This window comes from Alosa alosa, chromosome 11, assembly GCF_017589495.1.
Source record: "Alosa alosa isolate M-15738 ecotype Scorff River chromosome 11, AALO_Geno_1.1, whole genome shotgun sequence".
Lineage (NCBI taxonomy): Eukaryota > Metazoa > Chordata > Actinopteri > Clupeiformes > Clupeidae > Alosa > Alosa alosa.
In genome coordinates, this window is record NC_063199.1 from 24979269 (window position 1) to 24998902 (window position 19634).

Sequence of the window (19634 nt, forward strand, 5' to 3'; positions counted from 1 at the left end):
CACCACATTACCCCACCCTACCCCACCCCCATCCTCATCCCCACCTCATGTGGTAGGCTCTGTAAAGAACAAGCCTCGGGTTACCAACACCCCCCTCTCCCTTCTCTTCTGCCTGCTCAGCGCTTTCAATACCCCCACCACCCTTGGCACTGCACCATCACCCGCACACACACACACACACACACACACACACACACGTCTGCTAATTTCTTCTCCTCCGCGCTCCCCCCACCCCCACACATGTGCTCATTTCTCTCTATCTCCTTATCTTCTCTCCCTCTACTCTTCTGTGCCTTTCCTCTCTCCTCCCCTCCTCCCTCTCTCCTCCCCTCCTGCATCCTCTTCTCTCTCCTTTCTCTTCCATTCCGTAGCTCGTTGGGGTTTCAGCTTCTCTATCGATGCAGATGAATGCTACCAGATGCTGCTGGGCATTCGGAGTGATTTGTCCTGTTAGCAGCCACATGCTACACCCCCCCCCCCCCTTTCGCCTTTCGCCACCACATTCCCACACATCCATCGTCACCACATCCCCACACACACACACACACATTCACACACAGACCCGCGATAACTTCTCATTGCCGTCAGACTTTCTGGTCCTCTGCTGGAATGCCCTGTTCCCTGCTTGCTCCCCCAGCTGTTATGTGGGCATTTGCAGGGAATGGTGTCATAAATTTCTGCTGGCACACAATTAAGGTGCCCCCACCCCCCTGCTGACCCCCTGCTCTCACACTACATTAAGGCCCTTTCCCAGTCAGTCCTCTTCTCCTCCGGCAGGACCTCTCTGAACAGCTGGGTCAGCGTGGTCAAAATCACAGCCCCGCAGCCACGTCCTCAATGAGGGCTTTTTTTTTTCTACATCACCCTGACAGATAAATACAAATCTAAATAAAGACGTGCAGCGATGTGGCAGTGGGTGGTGTGGGTGCAGTGGGTGCAGTGGGTGCAGTGGGTGCAGTGGGTGCAGTGGGTGCAGTGGGTGGGGTGTATTTCACCGTGATAAAGGCTTTAAAAGGACAGCACCTCTGCGTTACAGCTTGCAGTGGCCGTTTCCCAGGTTTACGCTTTAAAAGCGACAGCAACACTAATGTGACAGCAGCAGTGCTGTGGAGATGTGACACATATGTGCAATGCATGCATGAACAGGAAGTGATGACCACAGTTCACACAAGCAGTGCTGTGGAGATGTGACACATATGTGCAATGCATGCATGAACAGGAAGTGATGAGCACAGTTCACACAAGCCCAGTGGCACGGAACAGAATGGGGATGGGCATCGCAACTGAACCACTAGGCTGCCATCACCTCAGCCTAAAAACGCACTCTACCAACATCACAGCGCTTCTCATGCGCCAATCAGTGCTCCTTCCCCCCCATTCTGATGGACATGAGCGGGTTTGCTTTCTCTTCGTTGTACTATTTTTAATCAACATCGTTTAAACCGCCATGCTGGCTGCACAGTGGCTTGATCACGCCGCAGACGGAACGCAGCCGTCAAACTGCGAGTGGTCCTGCTTGACTGATCAAACACATGCACTTGCTTGTCGGGCGTGTGCTCATCACAGTTTCGGAGCAAATTGCTTTCTAATAAAGAACCATTCATTTCTTCAAACGAGATAAGGCTGTGTCTGTGGTTCCCAATAGCAACAATTTTCTCCCTCGTTCCCATTGTGTGGATGGCGGGCTATTCCAAAACGCCATTTCGTCTCATTTCTCTGTCTAGCCTCCTCCCTGGTGATGCATAATGATACATTTGTGTGATGAATGGCCGCAGCGAGTTTTCTAAAGTGCTTTCCAAGTCTAGCAGCATGGCTGAAGTCTTATTTTGTTGTTGTTGTGAAGCTAGGCCAGGAACGTAAAAAAACAAACCTTGATGGGCGTTCAGCCCTGTACTCTGCGGGTCCTCGGAGACGAGCGAGGCGGGAGAGCGGAGCGATGTCTGTCAGTGTCGATCCGTCACGCGCGCCGCACTCTGCCCCGGAGTCACCACCCAATCCATCGCTCACCGAACATACTCCCCCCCCCCAGCGCTGACAGACTAAAGAACATCACAGGACGGAGTGAGGTGAACTCCGCTCTAGGGGCCGGCAGGTACGTACGGCCTGACCCTGGTGCTCACATCGAGATTAACCACAACTGCTAGCTAGTCTACAGAGGCCTCGGCAAAAGCCTTTAAACCAAACTTGTTCTGACGGCCAATATTTTCCAATTCAGTGGGAGAAAAACACTAGCAGTGGGGTTGGTGGGCACTAAACCAATCTCTCCTAGGGAAAGGCGGGGGATCTTTAAACTTTTGTCGGACAGGAAATGGTTGCCTTGCACTTCAAGAAACAAACAGAATTCAGAGAAACTGCGTCTAGCTTTCATGGATATTCATCCACATCTTCTTGGAGAACTATTTTCTTTCACAGCCGCCACCACTAGTAAACACCCTGAGGATAATGCAGGGCTTTCAGAAAATCACACAGCTCTCATATGAGGAGATGTCTTTAAGTCTGTGGGGATCTGCCCACTGAAACGGGAAATGAGATCATTGTCCATATTAGTGTTGCATTTATGCATGCACCTAGCACATTATCTGTGTCCACCCTTTCGTCAGCAAGTGTGCGTGTGTGTGTGCGTCACTGTCATCTTCACAAATCCGTGTGAGTCATCTTTTATGAGCATCTCATCTGCTTTACAGGGCTGATAAGTGCAACAGAGACATCTGCCCGCGCGGAACCAACGCTGCATTCAAACAATTAGCCTCGCGGCCATGCCGCTTTTTTTCTGTTACGCTCCTCATTAAACTACACAAGCCGATTTGAAAAAAAAAGCTCTTAGTGTGTTTATCCAGCAAAGTGTGTCGGGCTTTGGCGGCCATCGCTGGTGAGGGCATACATGATGGACTGCACCTTGTTAAGCAGACTTTCCTCTGCTGCCAGTGCTTAGCATGCAACGCGAGCCGCGCGCCAAGTCCAGACCTCCACAGCTTAGCGTGGCGCCCATAAAAATTCACACCAGCACGAAAAGAGAACATCGAGAGAGCAAAGAGGCATGTTGGGCTTTTTTTCCACCCGCAAGTCTATTGATTGCAGTGGTTGCCTGCTACAAATGAGTCAGGAAGACGGGGCCATCAAAGATCCGGACACAAAACAAGGCAAGGTCAATGAGGTGCCGAAAGACTGAGGTCAGGGAGGCAGGGATTTGTATTCAGCTTCTGCATCCAATTTTCTGTTTAGTTTGTACGTCAACATGTGTCAACAGTGCATCACGATTTCCTGATTTCTGTCTGATAAACAAGTAGGCTTTTCTCATGTAGCTTCCCAGCAGCGGGGTGGAGTTATACAAGGGGAAGCGCACACCAGCATTCAAAAAAGAGTCAGCCATATAAATACCCCATGGGGCTCTCACTGGGGTCACTGAGCTTCCCGGCTCTAACCCAGAATGCAGTGCAGTTGAGGGGCGAGCTATTACACTGGCAAATGCAAGAGAAGATCATCAATCAATGAGGACAATAGTGTGTCGTGGTGTAAACAAGCCTGTTGTAACTCATTTCAGAGGGTCTGTGTTTTGGGACGTCTCTCTGTCCTTCTTTCTCTCTCGCTCACGGCCCCTGTGTGTCCCCTCTGATGTCTGGGCCCGACGGCAGGTCCATTCCCATGCAGACAGAGTGCCCGCCCGTCCGTCTCCCTCGGGGCCTAACCGTGGATGACAACCGCTCAGGCAAAAAAGGCCGACATTAACAGTCAAAGCGGCGATTTGTCTGCCAAAGGCAGGCTGTGAAAGAGAAAACAAGACGAAGGTGTGACACGTCCGCTTTCTCAAACACCTTCCCGTTTTTACCCCATATCTTCCTCACGGCGAAGTGTCGCAAAAGAGAAGATAGATAGAAAAATGTGAAATAAACATGAGCGTCTTATCTCCCCTCTGGAGGGAGCACTGAGGGAAAGCAATCAGACCTAATAGAATCAATTGAGGCGGTCGCTTTCGGCGAACTCGCCCCGTAGATGGCAGTCATGATGGATTCTCAGGCCCTGTGTTGCTCTGGCTTACCCCTAGGGCTCCAAATGAGAGGCCGGACAGCCAGTGAGTGTGAGAGAGATCGCTCGCTGATAAATCCAATTGAGGAGCTCCGGGGACTCCTGTGATGTTAAGGGCAACAAGCTCAGATGATGGAGCTACCGACCCCTTCACTCTGTCCTCTCCTTCTTCCTCTCCCTCTTCCTCTTCCTCTCCCTCTTCCCCTCTCCTCCACCCCACAGACTGTATGAACAGCAAGAGAGCAATGCAGCGGAACAGTGTTCTCACAGAGCTGATGATGCTACAAGGAACCTGGCTCAGATCTGGTTTGGATTTGGCACCCAACAATCGCCAGCTGCTACAGTATGAGGGTGTCTCCTCTCTCTCTCTCTCTCTCTCTCTCACTCTCTGTCTCTCTCTCTCTCTCTCCCTTCCATCCTCCATTCCTCCAGTGACTATTTGAAAAGCAGGAGTATACTGTGGCGTTCGTCAGAAGCCTTGCTGTCACAGCTCCTCCTCTGGCGCTGAGAAAAGTGCACACTGCTCCTCCTGTGCTGAGCGACTTGGAGTCATTGATTTCCTGCTCAGTTTTCAATGTGCATGTTGTCTGTGTGTGTGTTTGTGTGTGTCTGTGCGCGTGGGCAGGGGTGTGTGTGTGTGTGTGTGTGTGTGTGTGTGTGTGTGTGTGGGGGGGGGGGGGTTACAGGGAAATTGCTGAGGAGAGCAAGGCAGCCCAGCTACTCTAACAATATACATTAATTCACAGGTTAGGCCCAGATTAGCATCGATTGGGCTGCCAGAGAGAGCGAGCGAGCTGGGGGTGGGGTGTGGGGGTGGGATGAGGGGAGATGGGTGTTACATCTCCCCTTGACCTCAAAAGGACGAGTGTGTGTGCTTCAAAACATCACCATCACCATCACCACTGCTCTCTACTCCACAATAGCAAGGACCACACCCCATTGTCATCTAACAACCTGGGCAGACACTAATTTGGCCTTCTCTCTTCTCCACGGCCCGTAAAAGAGAAATACATGTCTCTCTTTTCATTCTTAATTTCCCAGGCAGGAGATTTCCTCCGGAGAAATAACTGTGGCGCTTTAATGGCTGAATTGTCTGAAGTTTATTTACAGAGATTATCCATCACAGGAATGCATTAAGGCGGAAAACCAAGAGATTTAGGGAGTTTGGGATGGACCTCGGAGTCATTTATCAAGGATCCGCTTTCAGGCCACTGGACCACTGGACGGCTCATTAGACGGATATTCTCCGCTCGTTTACATTTGGAGAGGAAGGTTTTTTAATAAGGTACCACTGCTCTGCCGCACTTCAAAGCCCAACTTATCAAAATGAAGGGATGGGAGATGTGGGGTGGGGTGTGTGTGTGTGTGTGTGTGTGTGTGGGGAGCAAGCCTCTATTCATCTTCCGTGCAGTGTCTTAAGCAAATCAGTGTGACACATAGCACTTAATGTTTCAAAAGAAATAAATCCGGCAAGCAGGGTATTTTGAGAGTTGTGTTGTTTTTGTGCCTTTTTTAGCGCAGTCATTCGTCTGCTGTTAGCATGGGAGGCTCTGGCAGTGAGAAATGGGCGAGACAATGGCAGCTTGTTATTGCTTCGTCTTCTCGTGAATGTAATTTCAGGGCTCCCTCTGTGACAGAGTGGATGCGTCACATGCCATTACATGAATATTGGGACATACAGTATGTGAATATCAAAAAAAACAAACACACACACAGATCGTGTGAGAGAGAGAGAGGACTGTGCTAACTGATTGCACAACGCACCAGTGTTTGTGAGTGTGTGTGTGTGTGTGTGCGCGCGCGCGCTGAGGTTCTGTACGCAGCCTGCATCAGCTGATCATCAGCATTAACATGACAGCGCTGACTGCAGCCTGCTTCAAAAGGTTGTAGCCTTGGATGAGTGTGTGTGTGTGTGTGTGTGTGTGTGTGTGTGTGTGTGTGTGTGTGTGTGTGTGTGTGTGTGTGACAGCACTGACTCCTGCCAGCCCGCTTCCTACTGCCCTGTGGGCAAATCTGTGTAGTTCTGCCACAGATGCCCGCTCACAATGGAGAGGCCACTCGTGATTTTTTTCTTCTCCGATAAATAATAGATGACCCTCACTCAGCACACAGGGCGCCTGTACAGGCCGGGGAACGTGCCTCCCATCTTTACGGCAGAGTTCAACAAAATATTCAAAAAAAAAAATATCTCAAAATCTTTCCTTCTACTGAGGGCTCATATTCTCCAGCTGCCCACGCTTGATAGCATAGCTCACAGCTGTCTCGAGAACACTGCAATTGAGTTTGCACTCTGGATCACACACACACACACACACACACACACACACACACACACACACAATGAGCAGCACTTCGTTACACATGATCAACACCTCATGCACCCAGAGATCTCTAGAGGAGCTTTGATCATCATGGCATGAGAGTTCTGCATTCCAAAGGTAAGTGTACGCAGTAGAACAGTAGATGTGAAGCGCATGTTCATCCAAGGCTACAACTTTTTGAAGTCTAATACTAACGAGTATCAGGAAGTGGTCTCCCATGTCACCTCAGGCTAATCACTTTCATTTGCCTTTATTGAGACAGGACAGTGAAGAGAGTGACCGTTTAAACTTGAACCTGGGTCCCTTTGGGCACTTGGGACACGAATGTGGTACAGCGCCACAGTACTCCCTATCTACCCCTAATGTAACCCTAACCCTTTGTAGAATGATCAAGGCCCTAGTTTAAATGCCATTGACATATAGAAGGGTTAGATCAGTGCCAGATCAGAGGTTGTGACTATCAGAGCAGAGCAGAGTATTCAGGAAGTGACAAATGTCAGAAAGCATTGGCCTGTTAGTGTGTGTGTGTTGGGGGGGGGGGGCTGCCCTTCCCCCACAAGATGAGATGGAGGGCATGAACCCCTCATGTTCCCTTGTCAGGCTGCCCTGGCCCTTATTGGTGGAGACAGAGGCCTGGGGCATTGCCCGTGGAGCCTAGCAGGGCCCTCACCGCCCCTCGCGCCAGCCAGCCAATCACAGCCCACCTCAGACAGACCCTTTGACCTGGAGGTGATCTGGCCTGGTTTCACACTGCAGTAAGCTGACATCAATAAGAGGGCTTTAGCCCGAGAGCTTTGCTTGGCTGGGTAATACACACATATCAGCTGGGACTACTATAGATCCCACATACACCTGGGCATATGCAAGTGGCGCACACATACATACACACACACACACAGACACACGCACACACACACACACACACACACGTACGTCGGCCCCTCACAAGAGACCTGGCCCTTAGCATTGGCCTTGAACTCAAACGTAACACACTGGATTTAGCAAAGTCTCCGGAAGACCCGCCTCCATGGAGCCAGGCTTTTTCCTCCCCCTACCTCAGCTCTGCTGCCCAGGGACCCCTTCAGGGCGGACACCCCCACTCACCCCCAGAGACACCCCCAGAGACACCCCACTAGCTGGGATGCTCTGAGTGAGCTAATGAAGACTACAGAGAGGAGAGGGAGAAGAGGAGGAGCAATATCAGTAGGCGTGTAGATCACAGGAACCCCCCCCCCTTCCCCAGTTGGACGTTCAGGATGCCCAGGGGAACTGATAGGCCAATCAGGAGAGAGAGAGAGAGAGAAACCAAAGGGAAGCGGAGGTAAATCAGCCTCATCTAGTCCAGAGAGCACTTCCATCTCTTCTGTAAATGTCTGTATATGAGGGATGGTCTTGTAATATTATGGGCCACTATGATGTCTATCATTACAGGTAAAAGGATCGGAATTGCCTGGCTATGAATAAATGAAAGTCTTACCACATTAACAATTGAGTCTGAATTGATTGGATTCTATTGATCTGCATTATTGATCAAGGCTGGCTTCAACATGACTCTCAGTGTAGTACGTCTTGAATTCAGAGAGAAAGAACGAGACCAAGAGCGGGAAGAGAGAGAGAATGAGAGAGAGAAGAGAGAGAGAGAGAGAGAGAGAGAAAGAAAGGGAGGGAGGAAAAAAGGAAATCAATCTGAACAGTACAAGGGCACAAGGCTCTTACAGTTCCTGCTTTTTTTTTCACTCCTCCTCTTGTAAATGGAATTTATAGAAATGCAATTTTTCCATTTTCAGATGAATGCGGCACAGGTAGCGCGGTGGCAGTGATGGCAACAGTGGCGGCACCGGTAACCTCCATCTCTGAGCTCCTTTTCATGCATATTTCATTTCCCCATGTTCCAGATTAAAAGTCTGCTGGCCCGCCCGCCTGTTGCTCCCCCCCCACCACCCCACCCCCACTCATACAGAACAGAACCCCTGCTCAGCCCAGAGCGGACCTGAGAGATCGGGCCCACAAGCATTGCTCGGGCCCCCAGGGTCCAGTGAGACTGGTGGACGTACCGGCCGGTCCCTTCAGCCACTCAGCAGAGAAGGTGAGACAGGGAAATGGTGACTAAAAGAGGTATGGATGAACAGAGAGAGAGAGAGAGAGAGAGAGAGAGAAGGAGGAAAGAAGGAGGGGGGAGAGTAAACGGATGTTGGGGAGTGTGTTGCCAATTTCAAATCAAAGCCCTGAGGCAGTGTGGAGCGAGGAGAGCAAGTGTGCCGTGCTGCAGTGGTGCAGCAGGGAGCTTCAGGGTACATAAATGCACCCAACCACCCATCCAGTCACCCACCCACACCCACACACACACACACACACACACACACACACACACAAACATAATCAGCAACAAGAAACTACCCTCTGAAACACCTTGAGAACTCTGGTGGAGACAATGGGTTGGGGCTGGTGTGTGTGTGTGTGTGTGTGTGTGTGTGTATGTGTGTGGGCTTGCGGGCGGTGGGGGGGTGACCATTCACTCCCCCTTAAACGTCAAGAAATCGAATCACTCGTCGCCTCGGACGAAATGGCGCATAAATCCTCCAGCGATTCCCCTTAAGCTGGCGTAGGAATTCATGAATGCTAAACGCCGAGCGTCGCCCCTCTCTCCCCACCTCCACGCACAAGGAGCTGCCTTTTGATAGCCTCCCCTCTGCTCTGCTCTGCCCTGCTCCTGTAATGGAGCTGGAGATAGAGAGCGAAAGAGAGAGAGAGAGAGAGAGAGAGAGAGAGAGAGAGAGAGAAGAGAGAGAAAAGAGAGAAAGAGGGAACGAAAGAGGGAGTGAGAGTGAGGGAGAGAGATAGAGTGAGAGAGAGAGCGTGCACAAGAGAGAGAGAGAGCGAGAGGGGGGTTGGCGGGCTGCTGAGGAGGCACTATCCTCCAAATGAGAATGTCAAATAAGGATTTAGCTCCTGATATGACACGATAATGACAGCGGCGGCTCGCGGGCCACGATACCAAATGCTGCTAGGGGCACTTCTAGCGCGAGGGTGAGAGAGACGGAGGGATGGAGGAAAAGAAGATAGAAAAAGAGTGAAGGAACAAAGAGAGAGAGAGAGAGAGAGAGAGAGAGAGAGAGAGAGAGAGAGAGAGGAGGAGGAAAGGAGAGACAATATGAGAGAGAGGGAATGGAAGAGAAAGACAGGGAGGAAAAAACAGAGAGTGAGAGAGAGAGAGAGAGAGAGAGAGAGAAAGAGAGAGAGAGAGAGAGGTGCATTTAAGCTATACACTGTAGAGCAGATTAAAGCTCACAGGACAATGGAGTGTGAGCTGGCAGAGCACACACAAGCTTATTTGAGCACACACACACACACACACACACACACACACACACCATCATTAATCTCTGCTCTATTTCATGTGCCCTACTTTTTCTCCTGTCTTTAACTCATTTGTTGTGCTACTGATCATCTCCAAAGAAGGGAAAGGACAGCAGGAACCCACCGCTACCATGGGGGAGGTGACAGGTGTCACAAGTGTGTGTGTGTGTGTGTGTGTGTGTGTATCAGCAGCATTTGCCTTTTGACAGTGAGGGGTTGGAGACAGCAGGGGGAGAAGGAGGTGGGGTTGAGGGACAAATGCCAGGGAGATAGCACTGTCTCATGGGAATATGTAGACGCACACACACAGACCACACACACACACACATACAAACTGAGGCTGAGGCACACTATTACAACAATAGCATCATCGCTGGATATTGAAGTTCACATTGACACACACATATACACACACACACACACACACACAGACACACACACAGACACACACACACACACAGCGCCAGCGTCAGCACTGCAGTCTAATCTGGCCTCCACTCCACAGCTCAGACTGCTGTAATCCCCAGAAGAGAGAAAAGCCAGATGGCCCAGAACAACTGGAGAGAGAGAGAGAGAGTGTGAGAGAGAGAGGTAGAGAGAGAGAGAGAGAGAGAGAGAGAGAGAGAGAGAGAGAGAGAGAGAGAGAGAGAGAGGAAGAGACGGAATGAGATGAGAGGGTCTGGAGGTGCGTCCACGTGTTCTGGACACTCTGCCTCATGTTACTTGTGCAAATCTTGGCCGAGCGTCTCGCACACAGCACCTGGCTTCATGTTACCCCCAGCGTTCCTCTTCAGAGCGTGGACCTTATGTATGTGTGTGTGTGTGTGTGTGTGTGTGTGTGTGTGGGTTGAGTATAGGGATAACCTTGCGATTCCTGGAGTGCCAATGCAAGAGCAGAACAGTCCCAGGAGTGTCAGAATACACCAGGCTATCACACACACACACACACACACACACACACACACACACATACATACATACTGTATAGACACACACACACACACATGCATACTGTATACACACACACACAGACACACATACACACGTACACTCTGCAAAAGCCATACTCTATCACAAGTATATATCGGTAGGATCAATCACCACTGTCAACTCAAAAAGGCCAACGCAAGTACGCATACACACACACACATTAACAGTCCCCACAGGGCTTTTAACATACTTTCTTTGCTCAAGAGCAAAAATAGAAAGAAAAAAAAACTAGAAAAAGGAGCTATCAATTGACAGTCCTGTGAGATCTTACACATTAAACACACATTGCACTTGTGAAGATCCCAATTACCTCTCAGCAGGAACACATGCTGGGGTCTCCCTATGTGGGCACACACACACACACACACACACACACATCTCCTGGGTTCAGTTCCACTTACTTATTTCAGATGATTAGTGTGACAGTATCAGAAGAACCATGTTTCTCTTTTAAGATTTTTTCTACGATAAAGACTGAAGTCATGGTATATTCCTGGTGGACTATTCACCAAAAATGCCACACAGACATTAAGGAGTTACTCACCCACTGTGGGTGTTTTGTTTTTGTGTGTGTGTGTGTGTGTGTGTGTGTGTGTGTGTGTGTGTGTGTGAGTAAATCCCTCCTGTAGCACAGTGTTGCTAGAGCTGACATAATGACCTGTGATCCTGCAATATGGCTCTCTCACTCTTGCACCTTGTGGGACTGAAATTGGGACTGAAATCTCAGAAGATAACACACGCAGACACACACACACACACACACACACAGATGCACACACACACACACACACACACACACACATATTCCTCTGTTAGTGTAACATGCTGCCCTGCTGAGAGAGAGAGAGAGAGATAGAGATAGATAGATAGATAGATAGATAGATAGATGAGATAGGAGAGAGAGAGAGAGAGAGAGAGAGAGAGAGAGAGAGAGAGAGAGAGAGAGAGACACTGTAACACTGGCTTTGGCAACACTGTATCCAAACAGTCATGCTAATAAAGCTCCTTTGAATTGAATTGAATTGAATTGAGAGAGAGAGAGAGAGAGAGAGAGAGAGAGCTCCGTGGCAGAGCGGCATCATGACCTCCACACACCACATGGCAGGCCAGAGCAGCAGGAGCAGCCCTCACATTATGCAACAGTGCTGAAAGACTCACGCAGCACTAAACTAGCAGAGATCAGAGATCTATTAGACATCATATGCACCGCGGCTAATGGACTAGTCGTGAGTCATACAAATATATTTACTGTTTATTAATAGTAACCATAACAATGTCTAAATAATAGTGATATATATGCATATATAAACAATATTAAAACACATAATATATATATATATATATATAATATATAATATTATATACTATAATTCAAAATGATAGGTTTAACTCATCTTAGAGGTCAATGAAACTTGTTAAAATTTGTCAAATCATTATTAGTACATTACTTGTGTGATGAAATCTTTATCAGTTTCACTGTGGAATATTCAGGGCATTAATTCATCCAGCTTTGGTTGTAAAATTAAAGCCCTGGAATTTAAGAAAAGCATTCAAAACACAGATATAATAATTCTCCAAGAAACATGGCATAAAACTGATGAAGTGACTCTCTGTCCCACAGGATATTGTGAAATAGCCATTTCCTCCAGAAAACATGTAAAAGTCACTGCGTGGAAGAGATTCGGGAGGCATAATTATTTGGCTGAAATTAGAAATAGCCGAATATATTACTACAATCAAAAAAGAAGAATCACATATCTGGCTTAGGAATTGACAAAAACTAACACAGACAACAAATGATATATTCCTCTGTGCTCTGTACATTCCCCTCTGAATCTCCCTACTATAATGAAAGAGATTTTTGATACTCTCCACAGTCAGATCAACTACTTTCAGGCCCAGGGTAAAGTGTTGATCTGCGGAGACCTAAATGCCAGGACAGGATCTTTAGCCGACTACAACTCAGATGAAGGTAATAACCATATATTCGGCAGCGATTATCCATCAAACATGGTAAACTTTGCCCGTAATACTTTTGACAAATCAGTCAATAAAATGGTAAATTGCTCATCGAGCTCTGTAAAAGCCTTGGTCTGTACCTGCTCAATGGTAGCGTCTTGAGGGACTCATTAGGGAGATATACCTACAGCTCACCACTTGGCTGCTCAACAGTTGATTATATGATTACAGATTTGGACCTATTCACTTTCAAAGCATTCACGGTCAAACCACTAACACCTCTGTCAGACCACAGTCAAATTACTATGTATCTTAAAATTAGCGAAAATACCAACACACACAAAAGGCCCATACCTGTAATGCTGTACAGCACTAGAGAAACCTACAGATGGGCCCATAACAGCAAAGAGGAGTACCTGAAAGCTTTTTTGTCAACCTAAAGTGGGTTCTCAAATAGAAACATTTTAGCACATACTTACCTGCATAATAAAGAGGGCGTAAACCATGCAGCCGAAGAACTAAACAACATTTTCCATTACCTGGCAACCATTTCTAATCAAAAAAAAAAAAAAAAATCTCATAGGAATAAACAAGAAAAGGAAAAATGGTTTGATCAAGATTGCAAATTAATGAGGAAAAAACTTAGGCTCCTGTCAAAAAAAAAACATAGACAACCGACAATCCTGGTTTACTTTAGCTATTATGAAGAGCTTAAACAATACAAAACACACTCAGAAAGAAGAGGGAACAGTTCACAAAAAATCAATTAGAGACAATTGAAGAATCTTTAAATTCAAATAATTTCTGGAATAACTGGAATAAACTTAACAAAAGCAACATGAGGAACTTGCCATCCAAAATGGAGGAGTATGGAAAAGTCACTTTGAAAACCTCTATGGAAAACACAGTATGAACCCAGAACAAACCCAAATTTACCAAAAAATGATTGACATGGAAAACACAATAAATAAATATCAAAACCCACTAGACTACCCAGTTACAGAAAATGAACTAACAGAAAAACTCAAAGGCTTGCAGCCAAGAAAGGCAAGTGGCCCTGATGGCATCCTCAATGAAATGATTAAAATGCAAGCCACAATTTTCATCTGGCTATTCTAAAACTGTTCAACTTGGTTCTGAGTGTCGGATACTTCCCTGATGTCTGGAATGAAGGACTCATTACACCCTTTTCAAAAGTGGAGACAAATTAGACCCTAATAACTACCGGGGCATTTGTGTAAACAGTAATCTGGGAAGTTATTTTTGTAGCATTTTAAACAATAGAATAATAAACTTCCTTATCGAGCATGATGCCTGAGTAGAAGTCAAATTGGTTTTTTTACCAAAATGTAGAACATCAGATCATATTTTCACCCTACACACCTTAATAAATAAATATGTAAACCAAAATAAAACAAAAATATTTGCTTGCTTTAGATTTCCAGAAGGCCTTTGATTCTATTTGGCATGATGGCCTATTTGTAAACTTATTGAATCTGGTGTAGGGAAAAGCATACAACATAATAAAACAATGTATTTAAACAACAAATGTGCAATTAAAATTGGAAACAAACAAACAGAATTCTTCACTCAAGAACGGGGTGTGAGACAGGGAGGTCCTCTATCACCGACCCTCTTCAATATATATATTAATGAATTGGCAAAAAAAAGACTTCGAGCAGTCAACAGCTCCTGGCCTCCTATTAAATGACTCGAAATCAAATTTCTTTTTTTTGCGGGGCGACTTGGTTCTGCTGTAAGCCAACAGAAGAGGGTCTACAGCAGAACCTAAATGTCCTGCAAAGTTCTGTCAGACCTGGGCCCTGACTATTAACCCACAAAAAACAAAAATACTAACCTTCCAGAAAAAATCCAGACATCAGAGAAAGAAATTAACCCTTGGTACATATGCAATCGAACAAGTAAAAAGTTACACCTACCTTGGGCTAAAAATCAGTTCAACTGGTAATTTCAACTTGGCCGTGAATGATTTGAAAGAGAAAGCAAGAAGGGCTTTCTATGCCATCAAAAAAAACTATTCAATTTGACATACCCATTCGGATCTGGCTCAAAATATTTCAAACAGTTATCGAACCAATTTATTATACGGCAGTGAAGTGTGGGGTCCTCTTACGTAAAATTAATTTGAAAAATGGGACAAACATCCAATCGAAACCCTGCATACAACACACCTAACAATGCATGCAGGGCTGAATTAGGCCAATACCCTTTACTAATTAAAAAAAAGAAAAAAGAGCCATCAAATTCTTCAAACATGTCAAAACAAGCGACCCCAACTCCTATTGTTATAAAGCCCTAAAAAGCCAAGAGATGAGTAAAAACAAGTCCCCTCATCCAGCTAGTCCTGAGACTCACACATACTAATAGTACAACTAACACAACTAATAGTCAGCCTCAGGACCTTGCCACCCTTTCTCAAACAATTAGGCCTAACCAAATTATAAATGCAGAAAAACAAAATTACTTATCATATTGGACTGAAACAACAAAAGACAAAATAAACTTCAATATTATTTGGCCCTAAACAGAGAGTACACTGTGGCAGACTACCTATCCACAGTCACTGATACCAGACAGAGAAAAACCTTGACCAGGTACAGGCTAAGCAATCACAGTCTGGCTATTGAGAAGGGCAGACACAGACAAACCTGGCTGCCCAGAAGACAGGCTGTGCACCAATTGCAAACCAAGGTGCCATAGAAACAGAGCTTCACTTCTTGGCTGAGATGCTGCCAATGGAAAGACATACGAGATCAATTCTTTCCTAAATTCAGAGAAATGCATCAGACCTTCACAACTTTAAGGATCCAAGTCTAAGAATACTATTAGGAACAAAACAAAAGAGCACAAGAGTCGAAAGCAAGATATTTAGATGCTTGCCATAAACAAAGGAGTCACTTCATCAGTGAAGCACACAAAACTCAAATACACACACACTGCCGTTTGCGGTAATGTATGATGCATGATGTTTTTTGTTTTATGTCTTTACACACTACTACGTTACATGTATGCTTTGGCAATACAAATTGTATTTTTTGTCATGCCAATAAAGCTCAATTGAATTGAATTGAAAATTGAGAGACATGCGCGCACACACGCACTCACACACACACACACTCACACACTCACACACAGTTGGTTTGCGCCTCTCTGTGATCCTAGAAGCAGCGCCCCCTGTGTAAGGCTGGTGCCGCTGGCTGATGCGTGCGCTTCTCTCTGCTGTGTGCAGAGTGTGTGGAGGGAAGGGAGACACCGTCAGAAGCACGGCACGGACGCAGCACAGCGACGACTGCCTTCACAGATCTGATGTGCCAACTCTTGCGTCACACATGGCCCAGATAAAACCTAGCCCGCAGCAGCAGGAGTGGGGCTTGCTGTGTGAACGTGTGTGTGTGTGTGTGTGTGCGTGTGTGTGTGTGTGTGTGTGTGTGTGTGTGTGTGTGTGCACGTATGTGTGTGTATGCATGCATCTCTGTGTGTGTATCTACGCGCATGTGTGTGTGTGTGTATGCTCATTAGGTGCTTAAACATGCCTCAGTTTCCTCACCATTTCTGCCTGAATGCCTCCACACAAAGAGGTTAGTGGTTAAGAGCCCACTATTCGTGCCCCCCACACACACACACACAAAGCATAAGCCAGTAATCCCACCAGCATGCATTACTACCATTCACAAACACCCCAACTGTGGCACAAACAAGCCCCGATACTCCCCATAAAATTGCCCCAACGTTCATTTAAACACTACCATAAAAGCCCTGGCAGAAGGAGTGCTTTATTCATGCGCTGCTGGGTGGAAATCACAGACATAAATGGGGGACAGACAACACATTTAATAATAGATGTAAAAGAAATCCCTAATATTGTGTTAGCTCCTGTGCTCTTTATTAAAATTCAATGACTCTCAAAACAGGTTTTGATTGTCGGCTCATTAATGTCCACCCACACACTACACAATTTTTTATAACCAGCTAGGCTCTTTATAATTTCACACACAAATCAACAAATGAATGAACCCATGAGAAAATAAATGAGTGAATGAATGTATGAATTAATGATTTTAGTGTTCTCTAACTGTGTACAGTATAACATTCAAAGAATCGGAAACAAAAGAATCAGGTGTTTGACACACTACTCTGTACACAGACTCTCATCCAAAAACTCACTTAATGTCCAAATCCTACTTCTCATGTTTTCCTACCAACTACGGCAGCCAAGCTACTCACATCGCCCAACTAAATGATTGATACAAACAAACCCTGACACCCGTATCCTCTTTCCAGCAACCCCAGCAAACCCATGAACACTCAGAGGAGAAAGACAACCTCCGCAACATCCTTCCTCTAATCAGCACCACATCTCAATTGTCACACGCAACCAGAGAAAGAAGGGAACATAGCAAAGCCTGGCAGAGATATAGAGGTGGATAGAGAGAGAAAAGGAATAAGAGAGAGAGAGAGAGAGAGAGAGAGAGAGTAGGGAATGAGAGAGCCACTTACCCAGAAGATGAGATTGAAGAGGAACATCATGTACTTGAGACAGCAGAGGCACCCTTGCCATGTTGCACTTCTTGAACTCTAGGAGGAAGACAAAGGACAGATCCAGGTAAAAGACCGTGCACTTGCTGCCCTTGGGAGCCTTGTACTTGTTCCGCTGCCCTTGTCTCCAAGCGGCAGTGGGACGCGGCAGTGATGCCACCGGGTTAGGCGCCTCGGCGGGGCCTGACCTGGCTGGATTCGCGGTGGCCCCAGGCCCCCCGTGGAGCCCGTAAAAAAGCACCCGGCCGGTGAGCCGCTGCCCCAAAAGCGCCGACCCCGGTGGCGGCAAGCAGCGCAAACTCAGTCGTGGCTGTCCAGGAAGGACTACGGTGGATGGCCGATTCCTCGCTACTTGACTTCTCCATGCCTTGGGATACCCCGGCGGCGGGGACTCTCTGAGGGGCGGCTCGACCATGTCGTGGGGCTTGGCAGGGCTGAATCATAAAATAAGAAAAAAACATAAAACAGCTAAAATCAAAAGCGCCCGGCAGAATCACAGTAGGAGAAAAACCGGCGATGAAGAAAGCGAACAAGAAAAAAAAAGAAGGTGATGTGTGTCCAAGGGCTGCTCAGAAGCAGGCTTCAGAGAAAGGCACAAAGTCTCCCTTTTCCCTCTTTCTTTCTCTCTCTCTCTCCTTCTCTTTCTCCCCTTCTCTCTCTCTCTTGCACGTTCTCTGTGTCCTCCCTTCTACGATGAGAATCGCGAGGCTTTCTCGGCCAGTGGGTTAGTGAGAGAGACCAAGGAAGGCGCATGTGAATGCATCTTGGCGTGTGTGTGTGTGTGTGTGTGTGTGTGTCTGTGTGTGTCTGTGTGTGTGTGTGTGTGTGTGTGTGTGTGGCGTGTGTGTGTGTGTGAACGTGTGTGTGTGTGTGTGTGTGTGTGTGTGTGTGTGTGTGTGTGTGTGTGTGTGTGTGCACGTATGTGTGTGTATGCATGCATCTCTGTGTGTGTATCTACGCGCATGTGTGTGTGTGTGTATGCTCATTAGGTGCTTAAACATGCCTCAGTTTCCTCACCATTTCTGCCTGAATGCCTCCACACAAAGAGGTTAGTGGTTAAGAGCCCACTATTCGTGCCCCCCCCCACACACACACACAAAGCATAAGCCAGTAATCCCACCAGCATGCATTACTACCATTCACAAACACCCCAACTGTGGCACAAACAAGCCCCGATACTCCCCATAAAAATTGCCCCTAGCGTTCATTTTAAACACTACCATAAAAAGCCCTGGCAGAAGGAGTGCTTTATTCATGCGCTGCTGGGTGGAAATCACAGACATAAATGGGGGACAGACAACACATTTAATAATAGATGTAAAAGAAATCCCCGATATTGTGTTAGCTCCTGTGCTCTTTATCAGAATGCAATGACTCTCAAAACAGCTTTTGATTGTTGCCTCATTAATGTCCACCCTCACACTACACAATTTTTTATAACCAGCTAGGCTCTTTATAATTTCACACACAAATCAACAAATGAATGAACCCATGAGAAAATAAATGAGTGAATGAATGTATGAATTAATGATTTTAGTGTTCTCTAACTGTGTACAGTATAACATTCAAAGAATCGGAAACAAAAGAATCAGGTGTTTGACACACTACTCTGTACACAGACTCTCATCCAAAAACTCACTTAATGTCCAAATCCTACTTCTCATGTTTTCCTACCAACTACGGCAGCCAAGCTACTCACATCGCCCAACTAAATGATTGATACAAACAAACCCTGACACCCGTATCCTCTTTCCAGCAACCCCAGCAAACCCATGAACACTCAGAGGAGAAAGACAACCTCCGCAACATCCTTCCTCTAATCAGCACCACATCTCAATTGTCACACGCAACCAGAGAAAGAAGGGAACATAGCAAAGCCTGGCAGAGATATAGAGGTGGATAGAGAGAGAAAAGGAATAAGAGTAGGGAATGGGAATGAGAGCCACTTACCCAGAAGATGAGATTGAAGAGGAACATCATGTACTTGAGACAGCAGAGGCACCCGCGCGCCATGTTGCACTTCTTGAACTCTAGGAGGAAGACAAAGGACAGATCCAGGTAAAAGACCACGTACTTGCTGCCCTTGGGCGCCTTGTACTTGTTCTCGCTGCCCTTGTCTCCAGCGGCAGTGGGGCCGGCGGCAGTGATGCCACCCGGGTTGGCGCCTTTCGGCGAGGGCCTGGCGGCGGCGGTAAGGCGGTGGCCCAGCGGGGCCCGATGGGTAAAAGCACCGGCGGTGAAACCGCGGCCCCCAAAGCGCCGGCCCCCGGTGGCGGCAGAAGCGCGCGCAAACTCCGAGTCGTGGCTGTCCAGGGAAGGACTACGGTGGATGGCCGATTCCTCGCTACTTGACTTCTCCATGCCTTGGGGCTTCGGCGACGGCGCGGGACTCTACGAGGGCACGCTCGACCATGTCGTGCGCTTGGG

General features: G+C 47.1%; 1 protein-coding gene across 3 annotated transcripts in view; it reads right to left on the reverse strand.

Annotated features, from left to right (window-relative positions):
• Positions 1-19634, reverse strand: part of tspan9a (tetraspanin 9a) — a 220100-nt gene that overhangs the window by 66200 nt on the left and 134266 nt on the right. For 2 of the 3 annotated variants that reach the window (XM_048256848.1, XM_048256846.1), the window contains one exon: positions 19158-19237. In XM_048256848.1, coding sequence (XP_048112805.1) covers positions 19158-19220 — 63 coding nt within the window. In that variant the 5' untranslated portion in view covers positions 19221-19237. Of the gene's footprint in view, positions 1-19157 lie in introns of all 3 variants that reach the window. The other variant, XM_048256845.1, reaches the window with a different exon arrangement.